This window comes from Enhydra lutris, unplaced genomic scaffold (genome assembly GCF_002288905.1).
Source record: "Enhydra lutris kenyoni isolate GAN:26980312 unplaced genomic scaffold, ASM228890v2 scaffoldscaffold40, whole genome shotgun sequence".
Classification (NCBI taxonomy): Eukaryota; Metazoa; Chordata; class Mammalia; order Carnivora; family Mustelidae; genus Enhydra; species Enhydra lutris.
Genome location: NW_019154124.1, coordinates 9,213,884 through 9,240,380, shown reverse-complemented (window position 1 = coordinate 9,240,380; position 26,497 = coordinate 9,213,884). Strand labels below are relative to the sequence as shown.

General features: G+C 36.6%; 1 protein-coding gene across 1 annotated transcript in view; it reads right to left on the bottom strand.

Annotated features, from left to right (window-relative positions):
* The window catches only part of LOC111155312 (G protein subunit alpha i1), an 82,318-nt gene that overhangs the window by 24,133 nt on the left and 31,688 nt on the right, over positions 1 to 26,497 (bottom strand). The window contains exons 2-3 of the mRNA XM_022515455.1: positions 5,564 to 5,606; positions 5,317 to 5,458 (exon numbers count right to left, since the gene is read on the bottom strand). Of these exons, the coding sequence (XP_022371163.1) occupies positions 5,317 to 5,458; positions 5,564 to 5,606 (185 nt within the window). The remainder of the gene's footprint in view (positions 1 to 5,316; positions 5,459 to 5,563; positions 5,607 to 26,497) is intronic.

Sequence of the window (26,497 nt, the reverse complement as noted above, 5' to 3'; positions counted from 1 at the left end):
TTTTCTAGATTTAAACACAAGAACAAATTGAACAGAACAAGATTTAAAAACCAAACACCATTAAGATTAAAGGCAGTAAACAAAACGTGAGAGAAAATTTCTATTAGTGGACAAAGGAGTAACACATTATGTACACACAAACAACACATAAACATGTAACACATAAACAACACATACACAGATCATCAAAACTCGAAGACTCCAAGAATTAAATGAGTAAGGCATAAAATAGGTCACTGACACAAAGATAGAAAAATACAATTAATAAAGAGACAGAAAACTGTGCAATTTGCTAAAAATTGAAAATGCAAATTAAATTGAGATAAGATTTACTAATAAATTAGCCAATATTTTTTGACAATAAGACTTCTAAATGTTGGTTACTCAGGGGGCTAAGAAAAGGCACTCTAGTAAATGGGACAGGACAGTAAATTGATACAATTTTTCTCAAAGGCAATCTGGCAATGCAGGCAGAGAGACAGAAACTAACTAATGAAATAAACTACAAAATTAGAGAAAGAGAAAAGCCGCCATTATGTGGGAGCATGCTGAAGCCTGGGGGAAAAGGGTGCTCAAAATTTCAGTCAATTCAAGCAAGGTTTTCTGCTCCTTATATCTTAAATATTAAGATATTTTATTTCAAGTAAATACTTGAATTATTTCAAGTAAGTACTTCTTAAACTATATGTGATAAAGGACCAGTCTTGTGTTTTATTTCCCAACTATTTCAGAACTATTAGCATTAGAAAAATAAAATTTATGCCACATAAAATATAAACCCATTTTCTTAAACTATCAAAGTTAGCATATAAATTACTCTGCCAATTACTATGAACCGAAGTGCTTACCCTTAATTTCAGAATTCATCTCGTGCGCATGCTTGTGGACATGGATCCATGAACCACACTTAGAGTAGCGCTGTTTTAAATGGTGCAGTGCCCAAGAAATGCTAACAGGCCCCTCCCTAATGCCTCCCTAACTTCACATTATTAAAACCATAATTTATCATCCACAGACACTCATTCTGAGAGTTTTGAAAGGATAATCAGCATGAAATCTGATCACTCTATGCCATCCTAGAAAACAATTTTGTTTCCTCTGATTTTAAGTAACTAATGTGTAATCTGCTTTGCAAATCTGAAAACTTCCAAATATGAAGTATTCCACAGCAAATCAGTCACCATCTCTGAAAATTTTACATCTTTTTAGTTAATTCTCATCAAATTAACCTACACACTAAAGTGTAATCCGAATCAAGATACCAACAGACTTTGTTTTGTTTTGTTACATCAGGGAAGTGGGGCATTAAGTTGATACTCGAGTTCACCTGCAAGAGAAATGCATAATTGTCTTCACACTTTGGTAAAAGAACAATGAGATAAGTGCTCTTACCTGCCAAATACCAATTAACCCTGTGAGACAATAGGAACTAAAATAAACTGATTCTGACAAGAATGACAGTTGCATAATAATTACAAATGGCAACAACAGTAGCAACAAACATTTAAAGAGCATCTATTATGACAAAGGCATGTGGTAAATGCTTGATGTTTATTATGTCCTTATTCCTCACAACCCTCCCAGGTGAATGTTATTATTTCTATATTGTTATTTTTTTAAAGATTTTAAATTTATTATTAGAGAGCGAGAGAGATTACAAGCAGGGGGAGGGGGTAGAAGAAGAAGCACACACCCTGCTAAGCAAGGAGCCCGATGCGGGACTCAATCCCAGGAACCCCGGCATCATGACCTGAGCCAAAGGCAGATGCTTAACCAACTGAGACACCTAGGTGCCCATTTCCATATTATTATAATGAAAGAAACTTATAAAGGCAAAGTAATCAATAAGTGACCAATCTGGAAAAAAAAATACATCAATAGGGGAAAAATGGAGTACAGAAACACATCCAATTTGATGCTAAAGCAGCATTTTCAACTCACTGAGGAATGGAATATTTAATAAATGGCTGTAAGGCAAGGGATGATCAGATTATAAAACATACTTAGGTCCCACCTACCAAGAGACACAAATAACATTTCCAGATGGGTGAAGTGATAAATCTAAAGAATAAAACAATAATCATTCTTGAAAATTAAGAGTAGTTTAGAAAATAACTATAACTTGAACAAAATCTATGCTACAAACAGAGAAGTCAGAATTGATTGCAAAAAAAATTAAGTTTTAAAACAGCATAACTACTATTTCAAAAAACTAAAAAAAAATAAAATTAAAAAAAAAAAAGTCCAAATCGGGGAGGGGCCTGGGTGGCTGTCAGTTAAGTATCTGCCTTCAGCTCAGGTCATGATCCCAGGGTCCTGGGATCAAGCTTCGCATCAGCCTCCCTGCTCAGTGGGGAGTCTGCTTCTCCCTCTCCTGCCACTCTCCTATTTGTGCGCTCACGCTCGCGCTCGCTCTCTCTCTGAGAAATAAATAAATAAAATCCTTTAAAAATTAAAAATAAAATTAAATTTAAAAAAAACTAAAAAAATTTATTAAATATACAATTTTAAAATATAAATTAAATACATAAATATATTAAAGAGAATGAATGTAAAAAGAACAAGTAATTTAACAGAATTGAGTGAAAAATACTAAGAGGAATTCACAGAAGAAAGAGAGAAAGACAAAGATTTCCCATCTCACCAACAATCAGGAAAATAAAAACTAAAAAAGAAAAAAAGGAAGACAATATTTTTCAGGCATGAGATATTAAAAATTAGAGTGCAGATAATATCTAAGTTGGCGAGACTCTGGTAAACACTGATGCACAGTTGTTAGAAAAGATTATTCATGTCGCTTTCTTTCTGAAAGGCCATCTGTGGTTGCCATCAAAATTAAATATACGGTTATCCTCCAGTTCAGGGATAACAGTTCCAAGAATTGGTACTTTAGAAACAGAAATATATTCAGCCTTTCACTATACTGTTTCTTATTTATGGAATGCTTTTTCTTTGTTTTTGTCTAGGAAAGTCTTACACGTTTCAATATCCAGCTTCATGTCCCTTCCTCAAGTCTAGGCCATGTTTAGTGCATCTCTGTTATTTCTTAGCACAATTCCAAAAGCCTTCAAGTATTTTAAGGCTTAATCAGATGCAAGGCAACACAAGCAGACATGGGGCAGGGTGCCTGGGTGGCTCAGTTTGTTAAAAAACTGCCTTCAGCTCAGGTCATGATCCCGGAGTCCCGGGATCGAGTCCTCCATCAGGCTCCCAGCTCCACATCGAGTCTTCTCCCTCTGACCTTCTCCCCTCTCATGCTCTCTCTCCCTCTCTCTCTCTCTCTCAAATAAATAAATAAAATCTTTAAAAAACTAAAATGAAAATGAAAAAAAGAAGACATGGGGCAGACCATCAAGAGCAATGTGAGAGCATGAAGACATCTGTGTGAAGGAGTTAGTAACAATGGCTAAAGCAAACAGAAGGAAGAGTCTGAAGGTAGGAGGCAAACAGTTACTAGGCTACAGCTAGAGAGTCTAAGAAGAGTGACTCAAACTGCCACTAAGTGAAACAAAGAGGAGAAAAGAAGTCCCACATGTAGATTTCAAAGCATCAGAAAACCAGTAAAAAATAAATATTTTTTTTGAAGTCTGTGGCGACAGAGCAGTTATTCCCAGTCAATTCTGTCTTTCAGTCCTTGAGAGAAAAACAGGAAATAAAGAGACTCCACAAAATACTGCTTGCACTGGCCCTTCAATTGCCTCAGAAAATAGGAGGCTACAAAACCGAACTAATAATCACATATAACATCTAAATGTAGAATGCCATCTATGTGTTGGGATGGACGATTTAAATCACCATAACTGGAACTGGCGTGAAGTACAATCTATATCCATTTCTTCTTCAAGGTGGTAGTCCACTGTAAGATTAAGAGCTCAAAAAGCATTTGCTGAATGAATCAATGATAAATGAATCAATCAAAGATAAAAAAAGAAAAGATTCTATGAACAGGAGATTAGGCAGAAATGTCTGAATATGATCAAATCTTCTTCCAGAAAAGATTATAAGGTAATGAATTATTATTCAAAATAATCTTGAAATCTGCCTGAACATTTTAATTCATTATACTAACTTTTTAAATTTTTGTTTAAAAGATAAAGCTTAGTAAATTAATATGGATCTATGGATCAATAACTGACAAAGAAATGTTAGAGTAACTTATATAAAAAAAAGGGTTATTTTAAATTTCCCCAATATATCTTTTCTCATAATGCTCTTATTTTTTTCCTATTAAGAACAAATTGAGTCTCAAAGTTAAAAAAAAAAATTTTTTTCTACCAGACACTATGAAGACAAAAAGGAAAAGTTACAGTCTCAATACAGAAACTCCTCATAGTATTAGCAGGGAGACAGCAAGCATGCACACACATGCACACATACACATATATACTGAATACATAAAATACAAGGGACTATAAAAAACAGTAGTAGTAATAGTAATAAGACACCTACTCTATACCCAAAAAAAAATCAAAATTTAAGCTAGAATTTCAGTTAAAGGTTTGTGGAAGGGTTAAGTTTTATCAGTTATTAAAAATAAATCAGTGAAGAAAAAAACCACACACAAATAATAAAACTTTAAATAAACAGATTAAGCAAACAACTGGGTGGGGTGAAATGAAGAAAAAAGTGTCGGAAGGACTAGACCAGGGAAGCTGCGATCAAATGCAAAATGAGTTACTAGACCAAATGAGGAAGCGCCAGCCTGGTGCCCCGTTCCCACTAACCATATGGCAATCTTTCTGTCATGTCGGGTTCCAGTGTTTTTACTGATCAAATAAAGGGGTGGGACTAGCTTTTCTCCTAAGGTCCCCATCCCTTTAGCTCCAAAATCCTGATCCACATTTTCTAACAGCCAATATTTTCCTATTCAAAAGACAGGCAAGATTTTATACCGTTTTCATTACAGGAGATTAGACTGCTTTTTAAGCTGGGCATAAATACAAATAATTAGATCATTTCAGCATTTCAGATTATGAAAACAAATTGTGAAGAGTCAGCATTAAACTCAGCAGTAACTACCAAGAATCACTATGGAGATACAGGAGTACCCAGTATCACACGTTACATAGAAAATACTGTCCAAATCATCTGATGGATAAGGAAACAATTCTAGGTATAAAGAGATTACACAATGCTATATATTCTTGGGTTATCACTTCTAAAGCTTCTGACTCACTTCACTCACTACTATCCTTTTGACTCCTTTTATAAAATGGTCTTGACACAGTAAATAAATCTGTGTTACGTAGTCTGGTATTATCATGTAAGTTATTCTTGCTACTCATCAGGCCTGTTATAATGAATTTAAAAACTCACCGCCCGAGCTGAGTCACCGAAGTCGATCTTCAACCTCCCCATGGCCCTGATGATGGCAATGATCGACTGGATGGTGTTGCTGTAGACCACTGCTTTGTACTGCTTACATTCCTCCTCCGAATAACCAGCTTCGTGGATAATTCTAATGGGACAAAAGGAAAAAAAAAAGGCAAAACAACACTTACTTCCTTTGATGGAAGGGTACGTTAAACATAAAAAACAAATTTAATGTTTTCAATCTACTTACTTCATTTGCTTCACAATTGTACTTTTCCCAGATTCACCAGCACCTAAAAAAAAGTAAAATAAAGGATTTTTAACTTCATCACTTACACATATCCAACCCCCTCAACACAGCATATTAATGAGTGTGTAAACGCACATGCACACACACACACACACACATCTTCTCTGTCTTACAGCTAAATTTTATTGTATATCAAAATAATCTTTTTTTAAAAGGATTTATTTATTCTTTTGAGAGAGAAAGGGAAAGGGAGAGAGAGAGAGAGAGTGTGTGTGTGTGTGTCTGTCTGTAGGGAGGGGCAGAAGGACAATCCCCGCTGAGTGAAGAGCCTAATACGGGGCTCGATCCCACAACCCATGAGATCATGACCTGAGCCAAAACCAAGAGCCAGATGCCCAACCGACTAAGCCACCCAGGAGTCCCTATATCAAAACAATCTTTAACATATAACCTATAGAAAAACTGTCAAAAAGGGTCCCATCAGTTTATTACCTCACAATACTTCAACTTAACTGAAAAAAAAATGCTTTTATTGTTGTGTGCATTCTCTAAACCATTAAAAAATTCAATCTTCTATAACTTAAAGTACTATAAATTAGTTTTATTCAAAATTTTGCTCTGTCTTGAAAGATGTTCTGTTTGGTCAGTTATCCTAATTTTAACCTTTGCTTCTTCCTAAGAATGAAGTGGAGGGCAGTGGTGCCAAGAAGCCATATAATGAATAATTGAAAAATATTATGCTGCAACAGCTGTGTCTCATGCAATATATGTCCAACCAGCATCATTAAACCTCTAACAAACAGCCAACATAACTGGCTAGCATGGGGGATGCAACGGGATGTAGGACAGAAATGTCTCTCCCATGTTCTTCTAGCCTCCCTATCACGCAAGTCATAAACCACTTTCAAAACACTCCTTCCCTTTCTACATATGCAAGGTCTCTTCACAGTCTGGGTCCCTAGAATTATGCCATCATAACATAAAAATATTACCAATCAAATGGCCCTTTGTAAAGGGAGAGCCCTCCTATCCTTCACATTTAACAGTAACTGGTCTTCACGTATCACATTATATCAATTACTTGTCAGGCTCCTTCTGAGAGCCAGATGCAGAGAACATTTGAGCACAGGACACAAAACAAAGAAAATATGACAAGTCCATCACTTGCCTTCGTGTTGTCTTTGGCCAGGGCTACTTATCACAGAGGTATATATCACGGTTTCAGAGACATAGCCAGGATTTGTATTATCGGGCCCCATATCCCCATTTTCCCGGGGCCCTTCCTCCAGTGCTGTGTGATCCAGCAGGACCGAATACCTTATAGTTCCAAGAACACATACTGTGATCACACCACAAACCTTCAAACATTGTTTCCCCTGCCAAAATTTAATTTGCTCTGCTGCTTCTTGCCACCCTGCTTATCCTCCATCAACCATGAATTTACCCCTTCATCAACCACCATTTCCTGACCCACTCCCCCAGGATCCCTGCCACCCCTCACTCTGCACATGTTTCTTGAATTCTGCAATATTTCTTGAATTCTTGAATTCTCAGCAGCTAACTTGTGCTAGACACAAAATCAACCAGAAATGTACCTAAATTTATTTAAGCTACTTGTGCCTGTTGCAATCAGAGAGCAAACTTCTGGGCTTCGTTCCCTTCACCCCATCCCCTCTAGCTACACACACACACACAATCCAAATCATCAGAGGTATGTGAGAACAGATCATAGTTAAATGGCCTATTTGAAAATCTGGGGCGGGTAAAGCTGCTTAAATTTTACTTGTGATTTGATATTCAAGAAATTTTCCCAAGATACCAGCACATTAAGTAGAAAAGCAGGAGCTGAATAAACAATGAGGGCATTCTTCATTTACAGACAGCCTTTGAATATTTCAGGGCATCTGCCAATAAAAACAATTCCAAGATAAATAACCCATTATTTATTAATCAACAATAGTGTACTTGGCTCTGTGAAAAGCACCACTGTAGCCATTGTGGCTCACACATTTATTTCTCTCATGCAAGAGAGATCCACCCAACTAACATGCCCTAGGTAGTTTGCAGCAGGGGCTATCTTGACAAGGCCCTCTTGGTTTCTACGGAAATGCAAACTGAGTCAGCAGCAGCCATGCTGTAATGATGAGACCTTCTAAATCCCTGTAACCATACACAGAAGTGGGGATTCCATTGGTATAGTGAGCTCTGATGAAAAGCCACCCAAGGATCGTTCTTTCAGTGAAACAGGTCAACAACTGAAAGGCCCAGAAAGGCTCACATGATATAAGCCAGTTAGGTCTGAGAGCCAAATGGGGTAAAATCAGAAATAGTGAAAAAAAGAAAAAAAAAAAAAACAAAAAAAACTACCAGTTTAACTATGTATATACAGATAAGAATTTTAATAAGAAAAAAAAAATTTCCTGACATTATCTTTAGGTTCTAGTACACTTCACATCTCTTAAAATAATTGATAGCAGGGACACTTAGCTTCCTTTGCAATGACCATCTTAAGTCAATGGCTTGTGATGCAAAATATCCTCAAATCTCTTTAACATTAAAGATTGAGAATGGGAGTATTATTAATTGGATTTTTACCTAATTTATTTGCTAGTCACAAGGTGCTCTTTGAGGAACAGATATCCTAGAGGCAGAAATGCTGAAGAGTTTCAAAGCTTAGCAATTTTATGTAATTAGTTTTCAATTCTCACTTCCATGCAGAGACTCCTAATAGGGAAATCAGAAATGCTACATGATCAGGGTTCCAATATACTAAATACTGGTATTCTTTCCACACAGCATACAGGAAAGAGTTAAAGGTCATTCTCAAAAATCTCAGTATAATCATGTTTGAGACACTGACAGGAAGCAGTATTATTTGAAAAAAAAAAAAAAAAAGAAGAAGAAGAAGAAGAAATCTCAGACCTAGTGGACAGGAAGGGGAAAGGAAAAAAGTGAATTTTACTAGTAATACTCAATTAGACAGCTAGTGTCTTCCCCTTAAATCCAGAAGTGGCATTAAAAAGGCTTGGAAGCACCCTTCTCTCAAGGAGAAACAAGGAATATAGAACATGTATGAAAAGAGCAAAGTGTGTGGCCACTGTGGTCACAACACCAGGCTGGTCAAGGTGACTAAATCATCTACAAAGTAACTGTCAACAAGCTGGTCACTGTCAAATGAGACAGACTTCAGAGTACTAGGAATGGAGATTTTACTCCCAAAGGGCAAGAATGTGTACAATATAGTCATGGTAGACTAGTAAGCTAATGTGCTATAAAGTCACTATAAAGTCAAAGGTGGGATCACCAAAAAGGCCCCTTGGCCTCTCTCTTTTTAAAAATTTATTTATTTCAGAGAGAGACAGAGAGAGAGCAAGCATAAGCAGGAGGGGCAGAGAGTGAGGGAGAATCTCCAGCAGACTCTGTGCTCAGCGTGCAGCCCAATACAGGGCTTGATTTCATGACCATGAGATCATGACGTCAGCTGAAACCAAGAGTGGGACACCCAACTAACTGCAAGATCCAGGCACCGCCCCTCCCACCACTCCTTCAGATCTCTCTCTAAGGAGGAAGTGGCCAATAGAAAACTGCTTCTCTGAGGGCAAAGAGGAAGCTCAGCAGGAGTATGAAGCAGAGTTCAGCCTCTGATGGTATCGCACAGACAGATGATGGAAAGTCAGAGAGCATCACCATGGTAACACCAAGAGGAAACTCCTGGCGGTTGAAGGTCAACAAAGAGATTCAGGAAAAGGAAACACATCAAGTAAGGACAAGTAGGGGGAAGGAACCAAAACACAGACAGTATCTAAGTAAAGGAAACTTGGTTAGATAGATTTTAATTCTAGACTAGAATTATATAATTTGCCATTTAAAAAATAATAATCAAATAGTGTCTGCCCCTGATTTTGTTAAGGAGCAGTATAGGAAATCTAAACTTTTAACTGCAAACAGTTTAAAAGCAAAGTACCTCTGACTTCAGAAAACAAATACCCCGCCCCCGCAAGAAGGTTCTTCATCCAATTCTCCTGGCTTCAGGATTTAAGCTGCCCAATATCAGAGGCTATTCAGCTATTAAGATGGCAATTTCATTATCTTATTCTGAATTCCTGGGCTACCAACTCTACTTTTAAGGAATCCTAAATGTTATGTGGAATTTAACAACTTCAAATTTTTACAGTGAATAAAGCTACAGTATAATTTAATTCAAACTGGAATAAAACCAAATTACATGTAAAGTCACTTTTGTTTATCACACTGCAGCCACACAATCAACAAGATTAAGGTCCTTATATTTACGACAGAAGCAATAAAGAAGGTGTGAGGGCAAATATAAATTAAAAATATGAGGCTTAATTAAACCTGTGGAAAGTAAGGGGAAAGATAACCCTCCCCTCCTTGTCCTTAGAACATTTACTTGAGAAAAATTGTAATTGTAAATACTTTTCCTCTCTTTCAAATGTGTGTGTGCACATATTTTAGAAAACAAATAGGCTTTTTTTTTTTTTTTTTGGTCAGCTTTATAACCCAAAACATCCTTCTCAAGAGATTGGGAGCCACTTCTTTGAAATGTGAACATCAAAGAAGAGAGCACCCCTATCTCCCAGTTTCTGTAGAAGGGTAGGGGGTCTAACTTGGATGGGTGCCTTGCTCCAAGATGCAAAACTACCTCCTGTCATAAAGATAAGAGATATGCTTCTCCTCCAGATAAGGCCAATTAGCTAACACCAATGATCTACCCAAGGAACTGTGTGCATAAGGTGTCAAGCCTCTTAAGCACTAGTTAGGTCTAACTTGAAAACAGGTATGTAGTACGTTGTATCCGTTTGGCTATATGAGGAGAGGAGATTCCTTTCTGTCTTTGCAAGATCTTAGTGCACTGCCTCTAATATACACCACACTCTGGTTCAATGCTTATTCAAAAACAAGTGTTTTTTTTTTGTTTTTTGTTTTTTGTTTTTCCTCTGATACGTTTACAAGGAGGATTTCTAGGTTGGGAGAAGATTTTGTTTCTAATTTTATTCCTCGACAGGGGTCATAGCCTAAAAATCCTTTTTACTTACCTATAAAAAGCCTCTGAACTTATTTAAGTAAATATATACATATTTATGGGACATATCTGGTATTCTAGGATATAACGATAACTGGATAATGACTATAAACACCAAAATTTAGACTCTCCAAATGGCCAACTTTCTCATTGTTAACTCTCAATAAAACTAATTCCTAAGGCTTTCATGCTTGAAATAGGTTCCATACTATGACACTGAGCAAGAATGGCTCAATCATAGGACCCTGGGCTGGGATCATGACCTGAGCCAAAGGTAGTCACAAAACCAACTGAGCCACCCAGGAACCCCAGGAAGGGTCACATTTTTTTCTTGATTAGTGATCAGAGTAACTGTAGTCAGTTAATTGTTGACTACCTACAAAAAACATAAACTAACTTTATCTTCCTCCACCCTTCAAATGTGAGATAAGTAATGTTGTCTTTCATTTCTGCAAACAGCTTATTAAAAGGAAGCTGGCTTCTCTATTCTAATATATACTTCTGCATTTAATATGGCGCAATTACTTATTACTTTGGTTGAAGTATATAAAGAAAATCTGTTTTCACATAATTGTGTAGTTAGAAAAGGAAAGAGCAATTTCATAGCATGTATAGATGACTGTGGATAGTCTTCTTCGATTCTATATCAAAATTTGAAGAGGGTAGCTTAAAGACTGGTTAATAATGCATTTCTATGAACTGTTCATACTTCTGAGAGTTTAAAGTTCATATGTCTCCCTTGTACTTGGATGGGTATTTTACCCATGTCTGATTTGGAAATTAGTTCGCTGAGCTCTGCAGAACTCAATATTGATGTATTTTCAATACAAAATGGTAATGACATAGTAAGAAGAATATATATTACCTACAGTATATGTATTTATTTAATTACCTTTTTAATATTACCTGTAATTTCATCAGAAAAGAGTCTAGGTCTTGGGAAGATATCAGGCTCTCAGTGCCAGGGATACAATTTTTTAATTTCAAAAAATTTTTTTTGCTCAAAATCTCTAATTTTATTATTGGCAACTAACACTGTTAGCTGTTTTCTTTGAAGTGACAAACTAACTCTGCCAAATCCCAAAGTAGGACTAACCATAATTCCTTTCAAGTCTAAGTGGTATTCCAAGAAAAGAGCAACTAGTTCAAATCACAACTCAAGCAACCACACAACTGTTTTTCCTCAAGATAAGCAACATGCTTTGGAACATGGCAAAGTCCTTTGGGCACACCTCCTGTTTGGTTACACCGTGTATTACACGTACATTACCTAATGGTCATGATTTCATAAAAATACTGATTTTTACAACTTCAGCATTTTTTATCACAAGTGCATAGTAATGAAGACTACAAAGACTGCTGGTACAATTTAGGTCCACTGACTTGACTTGGTAGTTTAACCAATTAGTATTTTGGCACTATCATAACAAAGGACAACACAATTACAAAGGCAAGCAACATGGTCTCAGAGACCCCAGGGTCCATGGATCACTCCTAGAATTGCCGATTTAATGTCTCTCACAGGTACTGAACTATAAGCTATGAAGAAAGAAAGCCCTGTTTTGCTTTTAAGATTTTATTTATTTATTTGAGACAGTGAGCCTGAGCAGTAAGGGGACAGCGGAGGGAGGGGAAGATGTGGAGGGAGCAGCAGAGGAAGGGGCAGAGGGAGAGGGAGAAACTGACTCCCGCTGAGCAGGGAGCCCCTCCCAACCAGGCTCCCCAGACAAAGTCAGATGCTTAACCAACTGAGCCATCCAGGCACCCCCAGTGATTTTTTTTTACCACAATATCCCCAAAGCTTTCTCCTATACTTAGCACATGGCAGGAATACAATAAACACATTTTCTGGCGGGCAGGAAGGAAATACACCATGAAGAAAGTATGAAAAAACGTAGCAATATGTCCATGAACTACGAAAAGGGAGAATTCTGGACTGGAAAGAAAAAAAAAGTGTGGTGGGAGCTTGTGATTGCCCATTAAAACAGGTTCTCTTCTATTGTAATAGGAGTACTGGCTGAGAACATGACAGCTAAAGACTGTATTTTCCATCCTTACTTGCTGCTAGGTGTAACATCACCACATCTCCCATCAGAGCATATGATGTGTATAAAAGGAAAATGCAGCCTTGGCATCTCTCTCCTGATCCTTTGTATGAGCCAGAAATTAGATATGCTTGTGGTCTTGTTCTAACTATATGGATTAAGACAATGCCCAGGGGCATAAGACAATGCTGGGGTAACAAGAAGGAAGAAACCTGGGTCCCTGAATGCCTATACAAAGAGAGCACCTCAACACTACTTAACCTCAGATTTGTTACCTGGAAGGAATAAGCATCCATCTTCATTAGGCCATGGTCAGATTAGGTTTCTTTGGTACAGAGTTTGACTTTATACTGACATAAATTTTTTTAAATTTGTTTAGGTTTAAATATATAAGCAAATATATAAATATATATATATAAACCAAACAAAGAAGTCCCCAAACCTACCAACATTTTTTTTTTTAATCACCATAAATGAAGTGGAAAGGCAAAGTACAGAATAGGGAAAAATATCAGTGATTAAAGAGTATCAAAACATAGATTTAATGCATGATGAATTAAAATTGACAAAAAAAGAACAATTTATAGAGGAAAACCAAACATACCTTTTTAAGCTATATGTAAATATATATTTATGCAAAAAATGTATTTATTAGCACCACGCTCTAACCAACTGAGCTAACCGGCCAGCTAGTGCAAAAAGAACATTTAAAGAGGTATAGCATTAAATATTTGTATCTTAAGCAATTTTATACTTCAAATATTTCTGTAATTCCCTAATTTTTATGTTGTATATAACACTGACTTAAAATTGTGCAATTTATTTAGAAAAACTTGGTCATATCTCTCTCATGATCAAATCTGAATAAAATTATCTTTCTGAATCTCATTTGTTTCAAACCCACATTCCCTTATCATCACTCATGCATATAAATCTCACAATCTAATCACAGCAAATTACTTTTACTAACAAAACTTTCATGACCATCCCTATCTTCCCCTACTTTATCCTAACTAGAGCCCCTTACCAACATGGAGACTAAAAATGACCACACCACGTTTAGGGAGGGGAGTATCTGAAGCTGAGCCTTCCCGACCAAGGTACTTCCAATTTTCAGGGAGTGTGGGAACTAAGATGACAGACACTGGGTCTAACACATGGCCCATATGGCAGGCGGGATAACCACAACCCTAGAGAGACTTGGGTGACAGATTATCAGGCCACACTTAGAGGCAGCTCAAGCAGGAAGGCTCTCTGCAAGCCATAATTAATAGCACAAGACACTTCAACTGTGAAGCCAGGACCACCTAGGTAAGAGCCACTGTGTTCAAGACCAGAAGAGGCAGAGCATAGCACATCTAAGACTTTGGCCCTGCTACAGTGAGTTGGAGTAAGTCACTCTGCCCTTCTTCCCACTCACACACTGACCCCCCATACCAATTAGGGATAACAGCCAGGAGTGGAGGATGGCAAATGATAAAACATTTTCATCTGAAAACTACATAAATGGGCTGTTTACTCAACCATAAAAAAGAAAGAAATTTTGCCATTTGCAACATAGATGGACCTAGAGGATGTTATGCTAAGTGAAATAAGTCAGAGAGTAAAACGCTAATACAATATGATTTCACTTATATGAGAAATCAGAAAAACAAAAGTGAAAACAAAACCAACCAACCAACCAAACAAACAAACAAAACCAAATAGACTTACGAATACAGAGAACAAACTGGTGGTTGCAGGGTGGGGGGGAAGGCATGGGTGAAACAGGTAAAGGGCATTAAGAAATACAAACTTCTAGTTATAAAATGAGTGTGTCATGGAAATGAACAATACAGCATAAGGAATATAGTCAACAATACTGTAACAACACTGTATGATGACCACACTTATTGTGGTGACGGTCCAGTAATGTATAGAATTGTCAAATCTAGGTTGTACATCTGAAACTAATGTAACATTATATGTTAATAATAATTCAATTAAACAATAAATGGGCTGTTTAAATAATCCGACTGGACTAAGGCTTAAGCAACATTGAACATTTTGTAATTTTCTCTACTAATCAGTAGGTAGGAGTTCAGCAGGAGGTGAGTTGATTTTAGGCTAAATTAAAACAAAAATGGTGTACATTAACTCCTGTAACCCTCACTATTAATACGTAAGTAATGGTTTCTAATCATATTTAGGAGACACGGATATTATACTTTCTCCGGTATCCACCCCAAATTTTACCTACTATCCACAGTCTGCTCTGAAGAATTATCAAAGGGACTTGGATGACCATGTATTACACACCTGATGTGAACTAAGGTCATTCTCTCACCACTTTAAACACTTCCCTCAAGTAATCGGATGCATATACTACCATTCTATTTTTCTATTTTCACCAACTCAGATTAAACCATTTCTATGTGACACCATGCTTTTGGTGGAATGGAATAGAACAGAAAAACCTAGAAATAAGCCTATAATTATATGATCAATTAACCTTTCACAAAGGACAAAGGACCACACAATGGGAAAAAGACATTCCCTTCATCAAATGGTATTGAGAAACTGGACAGGTAAATGCCAAAGAATGAAACTAGACAACTTCTTTCACCAAACACAAAAATAAACTCAATATGGTTTGAAGACCTAAGTGTGAGATCTGAAAACATAAAAATCCTTGAAGAGAGCACAAGCAGTATTCTCTGACCATAGACCGTAGCAAACATTTTTCTAGATAGGTCTCCCGAGGCAAGGGAAATAAAAGCAAAAATAACCTACTGGGACTACATTAAAATAAAAAGTTTCTGCACAATGAAGAAAACCATCAACACAACTAAAAAGCAACCTACTGAATGGGAGACGATATCTGCAAATGACATATCCAATAGAGGGTTAGTATCCAAAAAATACAAAGAATTGATACAACTCAATATCCAAAAAACATGTAATCCAATTTAAAAAGGGCAGAAGATGTGGACAGACATTTCTCCCAAGGAGACCTACAGACGGCCAACAGACACATGAAAAGATGCTCAACATCACTCATCATCAGGGAATGCAAATCAACACTACAATGAGATACCATCTCACACCTGTCAGAATGGATAAAATCAAAAACACAAGAAACAACAAGTGCTGGTGAGGATGTGAAGAACAAAGAAGCTTCGTGCCTTACTGGTGGGAATGTAAACCCGTGCAGCCACTGTGGAAGAGTGTGCAGCATCCCCCCCCCCCGCAAAAGTTTTAAAAATAAAACTACCCTATGATCCATTAATCACACTACTAGGTATTTACCCCCCCCACCCCCCACCAAAAAAACTCTAATTCAAAGCCTCTATGCTTCTTGAAGCATTATTTACAATAGTTAAACTATGGACACAGCCTAAGCGTCCATCAACAGATGAATGCAGAAGAGGTGGTATGTTGGAATGGAATGGAATATTATTCAGCTATAGAAAAGAATAAAATCTTGCTATTTGCAACATCATGGATAGACCTAGAGAGTATAATGCTAAGCAAAATAAGTCAGAGAAAGACAAATAATTTGACTTATCTCTGGGACTGAACTGAAACAGCCACACACACACACACACACACACACACACACACACACACACCCTCCAAGAAATAAATCTTAAACCACAGAGAACAAACTGATGATTACAATAGGGAGGTGGGTGCTTGGGGTTTAGAGTTTTCCAAAATATTTTGGTTCAGGCAAAGGAAGTGATCTAAATAAGAGAAAGAATGGCAGCACCTCTCTTTCACATAGTAGTCCAAGCGTAAGCAGTTCAGAGGTCACAGTCAGCGTGATAATGTTAGGAGTCCAAGTGCCTTTTCGCCTTACTACTCTGCCATCTTCACAACTTCACAGGCTTCCAACTCAGTGGTTGTCTGTCTGTGATCCCACCTGTACACAAACCCTGCAGGCAGTGGGAGGGAGAACAAGCAAGGGAAGTGGAGGAAATACTCTTTCCTTTTAAGTGTGTTAACTCAAAAAATGTAACCATCATTTCCACTCACATCCCCAGGAGCAGAACCTAGCCTCCTGGCCTCACTTGGCTCCTTGCTGTGTGGCTATATTCTAGAAAATAAATACTGAGGGACAGTAGATACTGGGGATAACCAGAAGTCTGGGCTGTACGCTTTAAGTCTATTCTTTTCTTCCCTTTGTGATCTGTTTATCTTTTAAGAAATTTTTTAAAATTAAATATTATGCCAATCAACATATACAAAATAAAACATTTCAGGGTTTTTGTTGTTGTTGTTGTTTTGGTTTTCTTCTAAAAACTGAATTGGATGTCTTGGAAAGACCCAATAAAGCAAGCTCTAATCAAGGCTACTGAATCAAGTAAGCCATGAGTTACTGTTAAATGGAAGGGAAAATATTTTTAAATCTAGTAGGATTCTTCATTCAGATTCCTTTACAGGTATCTTTAAATTCTGACTTAAAAGAAATAGAAAGTGGAAATAAGAGGTCTATTTCATATGTGTAAAAAGACAATTCTGAACTATAATGAGTGAGGCATACTAAAAAAAAAAAAGGCCATAATCTTTCAGTTTTTCACTACTAAGTATGATGTTAACTGTGGATTTTTCATTCAATCCTACATCAAAAGATTGCTAAATAAAAGTACACTACTTATTTTTAAAAGAAAATATTCAAGGTATGTTTGCATTTTTTTAGGATTTTCCCTTAGATAGTTTTTAGGGTTTTTTTTTTTTAAGATTTTATTTGCCCGAGAGCGCACGAGAGAGTACACGTGAAAGAGAGTATGCCGAGGTGGGGGAGAGGGAGAGGAGGGAGAAGCAGATTCCCCTATAAGGAGGGAGCTTGAGGGGGAGGGAGGGGCGGTGCTGGATCCCGGGGTCAGATGCTTAACTGACTGAGCCACCCAGGCATCCCAAGACAGTCAGTTTTTGACAAATACAAGTCCCATCAGTACAGAGGACACTTCCTCCTGCATATCAACATATTCAAAACTTAATTACCCAATCTCCCAATTTTTATACTCTTTCCAAAACTGCTTTTCTCAAATATTTAAATTTGTATCAACTCTTCAATGCAAATTTATTGGCACAGCATCCCAAAGATCCTTGGATTTGAACCCAAGGCCTTGTAGTCTCACCTCTTTCCCATGCCTGCAACCATTTTCCAGCTGTGTCAATGTTCAAAAGAGTCTATCTAATCCATACAACCAGAATTCTAGCAACTTGGTGTCAACAACTATGTTAGGCAATCAAGTCAAAGTTAAGACAAGCGCTCTGATTCTAGGAAGGTGTAAAGGAAATGAACAATCACGGTGTTTTTTCTTTCATACGTGAAGTACCCCTTATATGGCAGGCTCAGTGCTGGACATAAAGGACAGAGTGAGTGGAAATAAGAGTTGTGGTCCCTGGTCTCATGAGCGGGGAGAAACAGGCTGCAGGAAACACTACAGACTGTGTGGTAAGGAACGGCTACTCAGAGGAAGTGATTAATACATGCAGTTGACTTAAAATATCAACACCTGCTACAAATGTAGCTTAACAAATTAATGTATCCAGTAATTCCCTGGAAGAACTAAATTAATAAAAAGAAGATGACAGTAAAAAGTTACAGAAAAGTTAATACAAATAAAACATGTACAAGCACGTATGATTCCAAAATATAAGAACTATACCCTACATTTTTCCACTGCTCCACTAATAACTGAAATACTTTTTTAAACCACTGTTCTAGAAAGGATTTTGATAAATGGGAGTATGTCCAGAGAGGTATACAGGTCTATGAACTGCTTCATTCAGACAAAGGCTGAAGAAGTTAACAGAAGAAAAACATCAGGGAAAACAGGCTGTCTGATAAATAGCTGAAGAGCTCTCATGTGGAAACAGAAGTTACTGTGCGACACTCCAGAAGGCTGAATTAAGATCAATAACTGAAATTACACAGAAGCAAATTTGCTCAGTAAAAGTAATGATCTATTAATAATCTGATGCCAGATCTATTAAACAATATCATCTGTCAATGGGATTGTTATTCTCCCCAGTTCTCTACTGTAGAAGGTATATATATATATATATAAAATATATAACATATATATATATATAGTTTTGTTAGATGTCACTTTACATCACATACAAATTAAAAAGAAATGGGGCAACTCCACATTGCCCATAGTTAACAATATTGTATTGTCCACTTAATTATTTTGTTAAGAGAACTGATCTCATGTTAGGTATTCCTATCACAATAAAAAGACAACAGGGGGAGAGAGAGAGGTAATGGGCCACAACAGAACTCTGGATTACACTGCTGGAAATGATTAAAATTATTTGTACCATCCTGACTCATGCAGTTGTGTTAACGTGTAGATTTCATATAAACAACAATAATAAATTGTTTTTATTCTGGCTCTCTGGCTGTACCCAGTTTCTGTACAGGGTCAAAGTTCCACGGAGATCAATAAAAGACAAGGCCTCATTGCTTTTTCTCATCAGCCGTCTCCACTGAATGAGGGCGAGTCTAACAATGATAAATAACCGAGCAGCTTTAACTAAATCCCTGCACTCCTTCACGCACACGGACACACAGAGATCTCAAGTTTATAAAAAAGAAAATAGGCAAAAGTCCCTGAATAAATATAAAAAAAAAAATAATGTTTTACAAGGAAATAGGGAATTAGTTTTTATTCAAAAATGAGGATAAATAAAGCACCAAATCACTGGCTAGAACATGATAAAATAGCTTCACAAGCACTGGCACACTAATCAGGTCTAAAAAAGCAAAAAGGCTTCACACCATGAGCTACTCAGAAATTTAATCTGATGAAGTATAAGAGAAAGAATATTTGAACCTAACTTGAGAATACTTTAGGTTCTAGTTGAACAAGTTGCTCTAGGACTATAGAACCATAATCAGTAAACTTCTTAAATGTCTAGATTTTCTTTTTTCAAGCTGTTTTTACTAAAGCCATATTACACTTGGTATATGAGGCACTCATATCAAAGACATATCTGATAAAGGACTAGTAGCCAAAATCTATAAAGAACTTATCAAACTCAGCACTCCAAAAAATAATGCTTTGAAGAAATGGACAGAAGACACGAACAGACATTTCTCCAAAGAAGACATCCAATGGCCAAAAGACACATGAAAAGTTGCTCAACATCACACTCATCAGGGAAATACAAATCAAAACCACAGTGAGATACCACCTCACACCTTACACTGTTGGTGGGAATGCAAACTGGTGGACTCTAGAAAACAGTATGAAGGTTCCTCAGAAAGTTAAAAATAGAACCACCCGGTGACCCAGCAATTGCACCGCTAGGTAATTATCCAAAAATGTATAAAAATACTGGGGCGCCTGGGTGGCTCAGTGGGTTAAGCCACTGCCTTCAGCTTTGGTCATGATCTCAGGGTCCTGGGATCAAGCCCCGCATCGGGCTCTCTGCTCAGCGGGGAGCCTGCTTCTCCCCCTCTCTGCCTACTTGTGATCTCTGTCAAATGAATAAATAAAATCTTAAAAAAAAATTTTTTTTTTAAGTATAAAAATACTGATGTGAAGGGGCACATGCACCCCAATGTTTATAGCAGCATTATCAACAACAGCCAAAGAATGGAAAGAACCCAAATGCCCACTGGCTAATGAATGGATATAGAATATGTGGTGTGCATATGTATATACATACACAATGGACTAGTAGTCAGTCATCAAACAGAATGGAATCTTGCCATTTGCAATGGTGTAGATGGAACTAGAGTATATTATGCCAAGTGAAAAAAGTCAGAGAAAGACAAATACCATGTGATTTCACTCATGTGGAATTTAAGAAACAAACCAGATGAACAAAGAGGATGGGAAGGAAAAATAATAAGATAAACACAGAGGGGGAAACCTTAAGAGACTCTTGACTACAGAGAACAAACTCAAGGTTGCTGGAGGGGAGGTGGGTAGGAAGATGGGTTACACTGGTGACAGACATTAAAGAGGGAACTTGTTGTAATGAGCACTGGGTGTTCTCTGTAAGTGATGAATCACTAAATTCTATTCCTGAAACTAATACTATACTATATGATAGCTAACTTGAATTTAAATAAAATCTTGGAAGAAAAAAAAGATGCAATGTGTATCTCTGAATTAATGAGATATGATGTGTTCCCTTGTTTCATCCTCACCAATGGATCTAAATACTAGGTTAGGGCTTCTACTAGGGATTTATTATACTTTAAGTTTGAAGAGTTAATAAACATGAAAAGATACTCAGCATCAATAGTTATCTGGGAAATGCATATCCAAACTACAATAAGATGCTACTTCTCACCCACCAAAGTAGCTAAATCAGAGAGAGTAACAACTATTGGGGAGGGCATAGAGAAACTGGAACCCTCATACACTAGTGGCAGGGATGTACAGTGGGGCAGCCACTTCGGAAAATACTCTGACAGTTCTTCAAAATGTTAGAGAGTTATCATTTGATCCAACATTTCCACTCCTAAATACATACCCAAGAGAAATGAAACATAAGCCCAGGTAAAAATCTGTACTTGAATGTTCATGGTACCATTATTCCTTAATAGCCTAAAGACAGAAACAACCTAAATATCCATCAACTGATGAGTAGATAAACAGAATGTGGCATATCCATATATGTAAACAATAGATATTACTCCACCATAAAAAGACGTACTGATAGATGCTACAACATGAATCAACCTTATAAACACTATTCTGAGTCAAAGGGGTCAAACACAGGCCACATATTATATGATTCCATTTATATGAAATGTTTGGAAATGTCAAACTTAGAGACAAAAGGAGATTAATGGTTGCTTAGGATTGAGGTGGGGTTTAGGGGAAATGGAAGGTTACTAATAGAGGATATGGGATTTCTTCTGGGTAACAAGGTTCTAAAATTGGTGATGGTAATGCCTATACTACGCTGTGAATATACTAAAAATCACTGACTCATACAACACTTTAATTGGGCAAACTGTGTGGTTCATATTGCAGTGAAGATGTTTCTAAAAGTTAAAGAAGTTTGGTGAAAATAATAATAGATAATTTAAGAATATTTTAAAAACCTGATTACAGATATTCTATTTACTTCCTTCCCAGGAAATCATCCCAAAACTTTCAATAACACTTTGTTCCTTGCTCAGTAAAACCAAACCTTTTCTAAATGGAACATTCATAAGACACCCCCCCACTTCCATTGTGTAGCATTTCTGACAGCACAATTTTCTGAAAGATTCGTGATTTTATCTAAAGTAGAAATCCAAAGATTTTATACCTAAGCATACAGGTGGTGTCTGGTATGAGAAAATGATGTATTTCTACTACTTCAGTATGATTCTAGTACTAGCAAAATATTCCCTCAGGAGGAAATTTTAGCCTGTAGGTCTTTAGACTGCTCATTTCAAACACAGTCATTCTAAAGCTTTATTAAAGAGAGGCAGGAGCCTCTCTTATGAAGCAAGTGGCTAGAAAAAGTCACCCTAAGTGCCAAATGTATGACACTGAATCTTCCTAAAATCATCATCTCTCAATTCATAATTCTTATTCCCTATTTTTTCCTTGCTCCCTATTTTAAATCCAAAAAATATATATAATATACTTTAAAAAATTCTGACAATAATGAAAATAAAAATAAATGGGGAAAGCAGCACAGAAAGAGGGTGATGAAAAAAATTATTATTTAAAATAGATGAGATGATGGGGTACCTGGGTGGCTCAGTCAGTTAAGCATCTGCCTTCAGCTCAGGTCAAGATCCCAGGGTCCTGGGATCAAGTCCCACCCGGGCTACCTGCTCAGTGGGGAGCCTGCTTCTTCCTCTTTCTCTCTTTGCCCCCCCTTTGCATGTGTCAAATAAATAAAATCTTTTTAAAAAAAAATAAAACAGATAAGATGAAACCAATAAACAGAATAAGGAGAGAACAGGTAACAATAAAGAAATAAAAAACAAAGCACAGGAAGAAATTACAAGCTCTGTAAACATAAAAAAAAGAGTCTATCATTCAAAAAAAGGGATAAAATATTTTTAATCAAACCAGTAGGGTGACTTTTAAGACATGGTGTGGAAGTCTGAATATGCTTATATACTATTACTGAGAATTGTTACAGCCTTTCAGAAGGCAACAGACAATATAGTTTTTAAAACCTTTAAATACTTTTTTAAATTTTCTAAATCCAAACACTATGATCCTTTCTCGATATCTGTCCTTAATACATATATGCATTTTAACAATACAAAAAGAATATAGTTAACATAAATGTCCAGGAAGAAGGAGTTTATTAAACAAGTTATGATAGAACCATATGAATATATCTTTTTTTTCTCTTTTTTAAAGATTTTATTTATTTATTTGACAGAGAGAGAGAGATCACAAGTGGGCAGAGAGGGAAGGGGAATCAGGCTCCCTTCTAGCAGAGAGCCCGATGCGGGGCTCAATCCCAGGACCCTGAGATCATGACCTGAGCTGAAGGCAGAGGCTTAACCCACTGAGCCACCCAGGCTCCCCTGAATATATTTTTATATAATCATTAAAAATGTGACAATTCTACATGAATCAACATAGAAAAAAGTATAGGATATCTAATGTGAAAAAAATGCAGGCTACAAAAGTGTGTGAACAGATCAAATATATATATGAGTATGTACATATCTAATTACATATCTAATCAATCAGTACCTGAAAGGATATACAGTAAATTGTTATCCTTTGAGGCTAAGATTATGTTTTTTTATTTTCTGACTTCTTTTTGCAAATTAATTTTATAATAATCACATATCTTGTAATAAAAATAATAATCTTACAATGAAAAACATTATTGAAATGAGGTCTGTGAGTATCTGGTGGCAGTAACAAAAGGTAAGAGATAAAAAATAGGATAGTTGAAGAGAATGTTGAAAAAGAGACAAAGCTAAAATAATTTCATAAACACACAAAAATGTGCACATCTTTAAGAATAAAAATGACCTCATAACAAATTAGAAAAATAAGCAGAATATTTTAAAAATTAAGTAGAAAAAAGTAACATGTGAAAAGGAGATTAAGACATTGAAATGGTAACATCATTAAGACTATAACAACAATTCTGAAAGTTGAAAGTTAAAAACCTAGTAAGTTAGATATCCACATGCAAAAAAACAAAGTTGGACCATAATTTTATACCATATGCTAAGGCCACCTCAAAACATTTCAAAAGCCTAAATGCAAGAGATAAAACTATAAAACTCTTAGAAGAAAACATAGGAAAATCTTCACGACTTTGTATTTGGCAATGGTTTCTTTGATCTGACATCAAAATGACAAGCAATGAAAGAAAAGAACAGTTAAATAGGATTTCACAAAAATTAAAAACTTGTGCATCAAAAATACTAAAACGAAAATGAAAAGACAGCCCACAAAATGGAGAAAATGTTTTCAAATTATATACCTAACAAGGGATTAAGTATGCAGAATACCTATATATTATATATACATTATACAACTATATAATATAATATATATAATATATTAATATGCAGAATATTTATGTATTTTACACACACACACACACACATATATATATATATATATATATATATATCCTACAACTCAATAAAAAAGACAAAGAACCCAACTAAAAAAATGGACAAAGAACCTGATCAGACATTTATCCAAAGAAGATTCACTTCTTATAAGTATAATAACTTATAACAACTGGCCAATAAGTTCGGCATCCTAATTATTAGGAAAGGCAAATCAAAACCACACTAAGATATATCTCACACTCATAAGGATGGCTACTGTTGTAAAAATGGAAAAGAGCAAATGTAGACAAGGACGTGGAGAAAGCAGAACCCTTGTGCTCTGTTGGTGGGAATGTGAAACAGAACAGCCACTATGGAAAACGATCTGGCAGTTTAAAATAAGAAAAACAGAATTTTTTATTCTAAAAAATAAAATTACTATGTGATGTGATCTAGCAAATTCCACTTCTGGGTACATACCACAAGAACTAAAAACAGTCTTTAATCCACTGAGCCACCCAGGTGCCCCCTAAAAACAGTCTTAAAGAGATACCTATACCTGTACCACCCACATTCACAGCAACATTAATCACCACACCCAAGAGGTGGAAAGAATTAAAATGTCCATCAATAAACAAATGGATAAACAAAATATGGTAAATACATGCAAGGCAATATTAGCCCTAAAAGGGAAGGAAATTCTGATACATGCAACATGGGTGAACTCCAAAGACATTATGCTAAGTGAAGTGAACCAGACACAAAAGGACAATTACTGAATGATTCCACTTACATGAAGGATACAAAACAGTCAAATTCATACAGACAGAAGGTAGAATGGTAGTTGCCAAGGGCTGGGGGGGAGGGGGATATGGGGGGAGTTATTGTTTAATAGGTACAGACCTTCAGTTTGGGCTGATGTAAAAGTTCCAAAGATGCACAGCGATGGTGCTTGAACAGCAGTGTGACTGTTCTTTTTTAAGGGGGAGAGGGGAAGGGACTGAGAGAGGGAAAGAGAGAATCTTAAACAGGCTCCATGCCGATCCTGACAGCGGGCTAGATCCATCTCACCACCCCGAGGATCATGACCTGAGCCAAAATCAAGTCAGGAGGCTTAGCCAACTGGGCCACCCAGCCACCCCAACCGTGTGACTATTCTTAGTGGCACTGAACTATTGCTTAAAAATGATTAGAATGGTGAATTTTATGTTATCTACATTTTTATCCTAATAGAAAAAAATTTCAAGTGTATCTAGGGTTCTGCGTGTGGGCCTTTTATGCATGGGGGCTTGTTTCTAATAAATTTCACAGTAATCTTAAAATCTAGTAAATTAGTGAAAAGGGGCTAAGTAGATAATTAGAGATTTCTAGAGCACTGTCCCTATGCATAGACGTATGTTAAGCTTTTTGACCTAAGGTAGCTCCTAGGGCTCTAAGTTGCTACATGGTGTCCCACTGAAGTCAGGACAGGGCGGTGATTCTCAAAAAGGACAGTACCGCCCCACAGACAGCGTAATGGAAATTTATGAGAGCATTTTTGGTTTTAAGAGTGGCTGGGTGCAATATACAGAACAATCCTATCAATGAAACATTGCCCTCTATGCTGCACAATTTTCAAATGACCCTCTGGACATCTCTGTCGGTAAAACAAACAAACAAAAACCCAGGGTTATAATCCAAGTCTAGAACTTACTTTGCATATAAACAAAGATGATAAAGATAAATTTCTGCATGCCTTAAATATACACCAAATTTTTCCACAAATGCAACTACTTATCCTCATCACTTAGAAATTTCACTAGAGCTGAGCAGCATTTCTGACAACAACATTCTCAGAGGCAGACCTAACGCAGTTTGCGCGTACAGCAAACTCCGCATGATTCTACATATGCAAAAAGTATTTGAGTTTTATAATGACTTATAGTTGTAGCTGAGCATCCACACTGAAAAACGTATTATAGATGACTTTTTTTACTTCTCTAATACATTAGTTACATGTTATACTCAGGATATTACAGGTGACATTAAACTATTTGCTACAAAATGGATGTATATTGCAGATACTGTAATGTCTGTTTTCCACAGAATGTGAAGCAATGAAAGGAAGACCTTTTTTCTCTTCTATCTATCCATAGGCAGGGCTCAGAATCAGGATGAGATCTAGAATGCCAAGAGGGCGTTCTTATATTCACTCTAAGGCTGGACAAAGATTAAATCCAAGATTTGCTCCAACTCCATTAAGAGGTCTATGAAACCATCAACAGTTCTCAAGTGATTTGGGGTTATGAAACACTACCATTCATTAATCCACTCATTCCCACTGGTTATCATTATTTTTATTAACATATAAT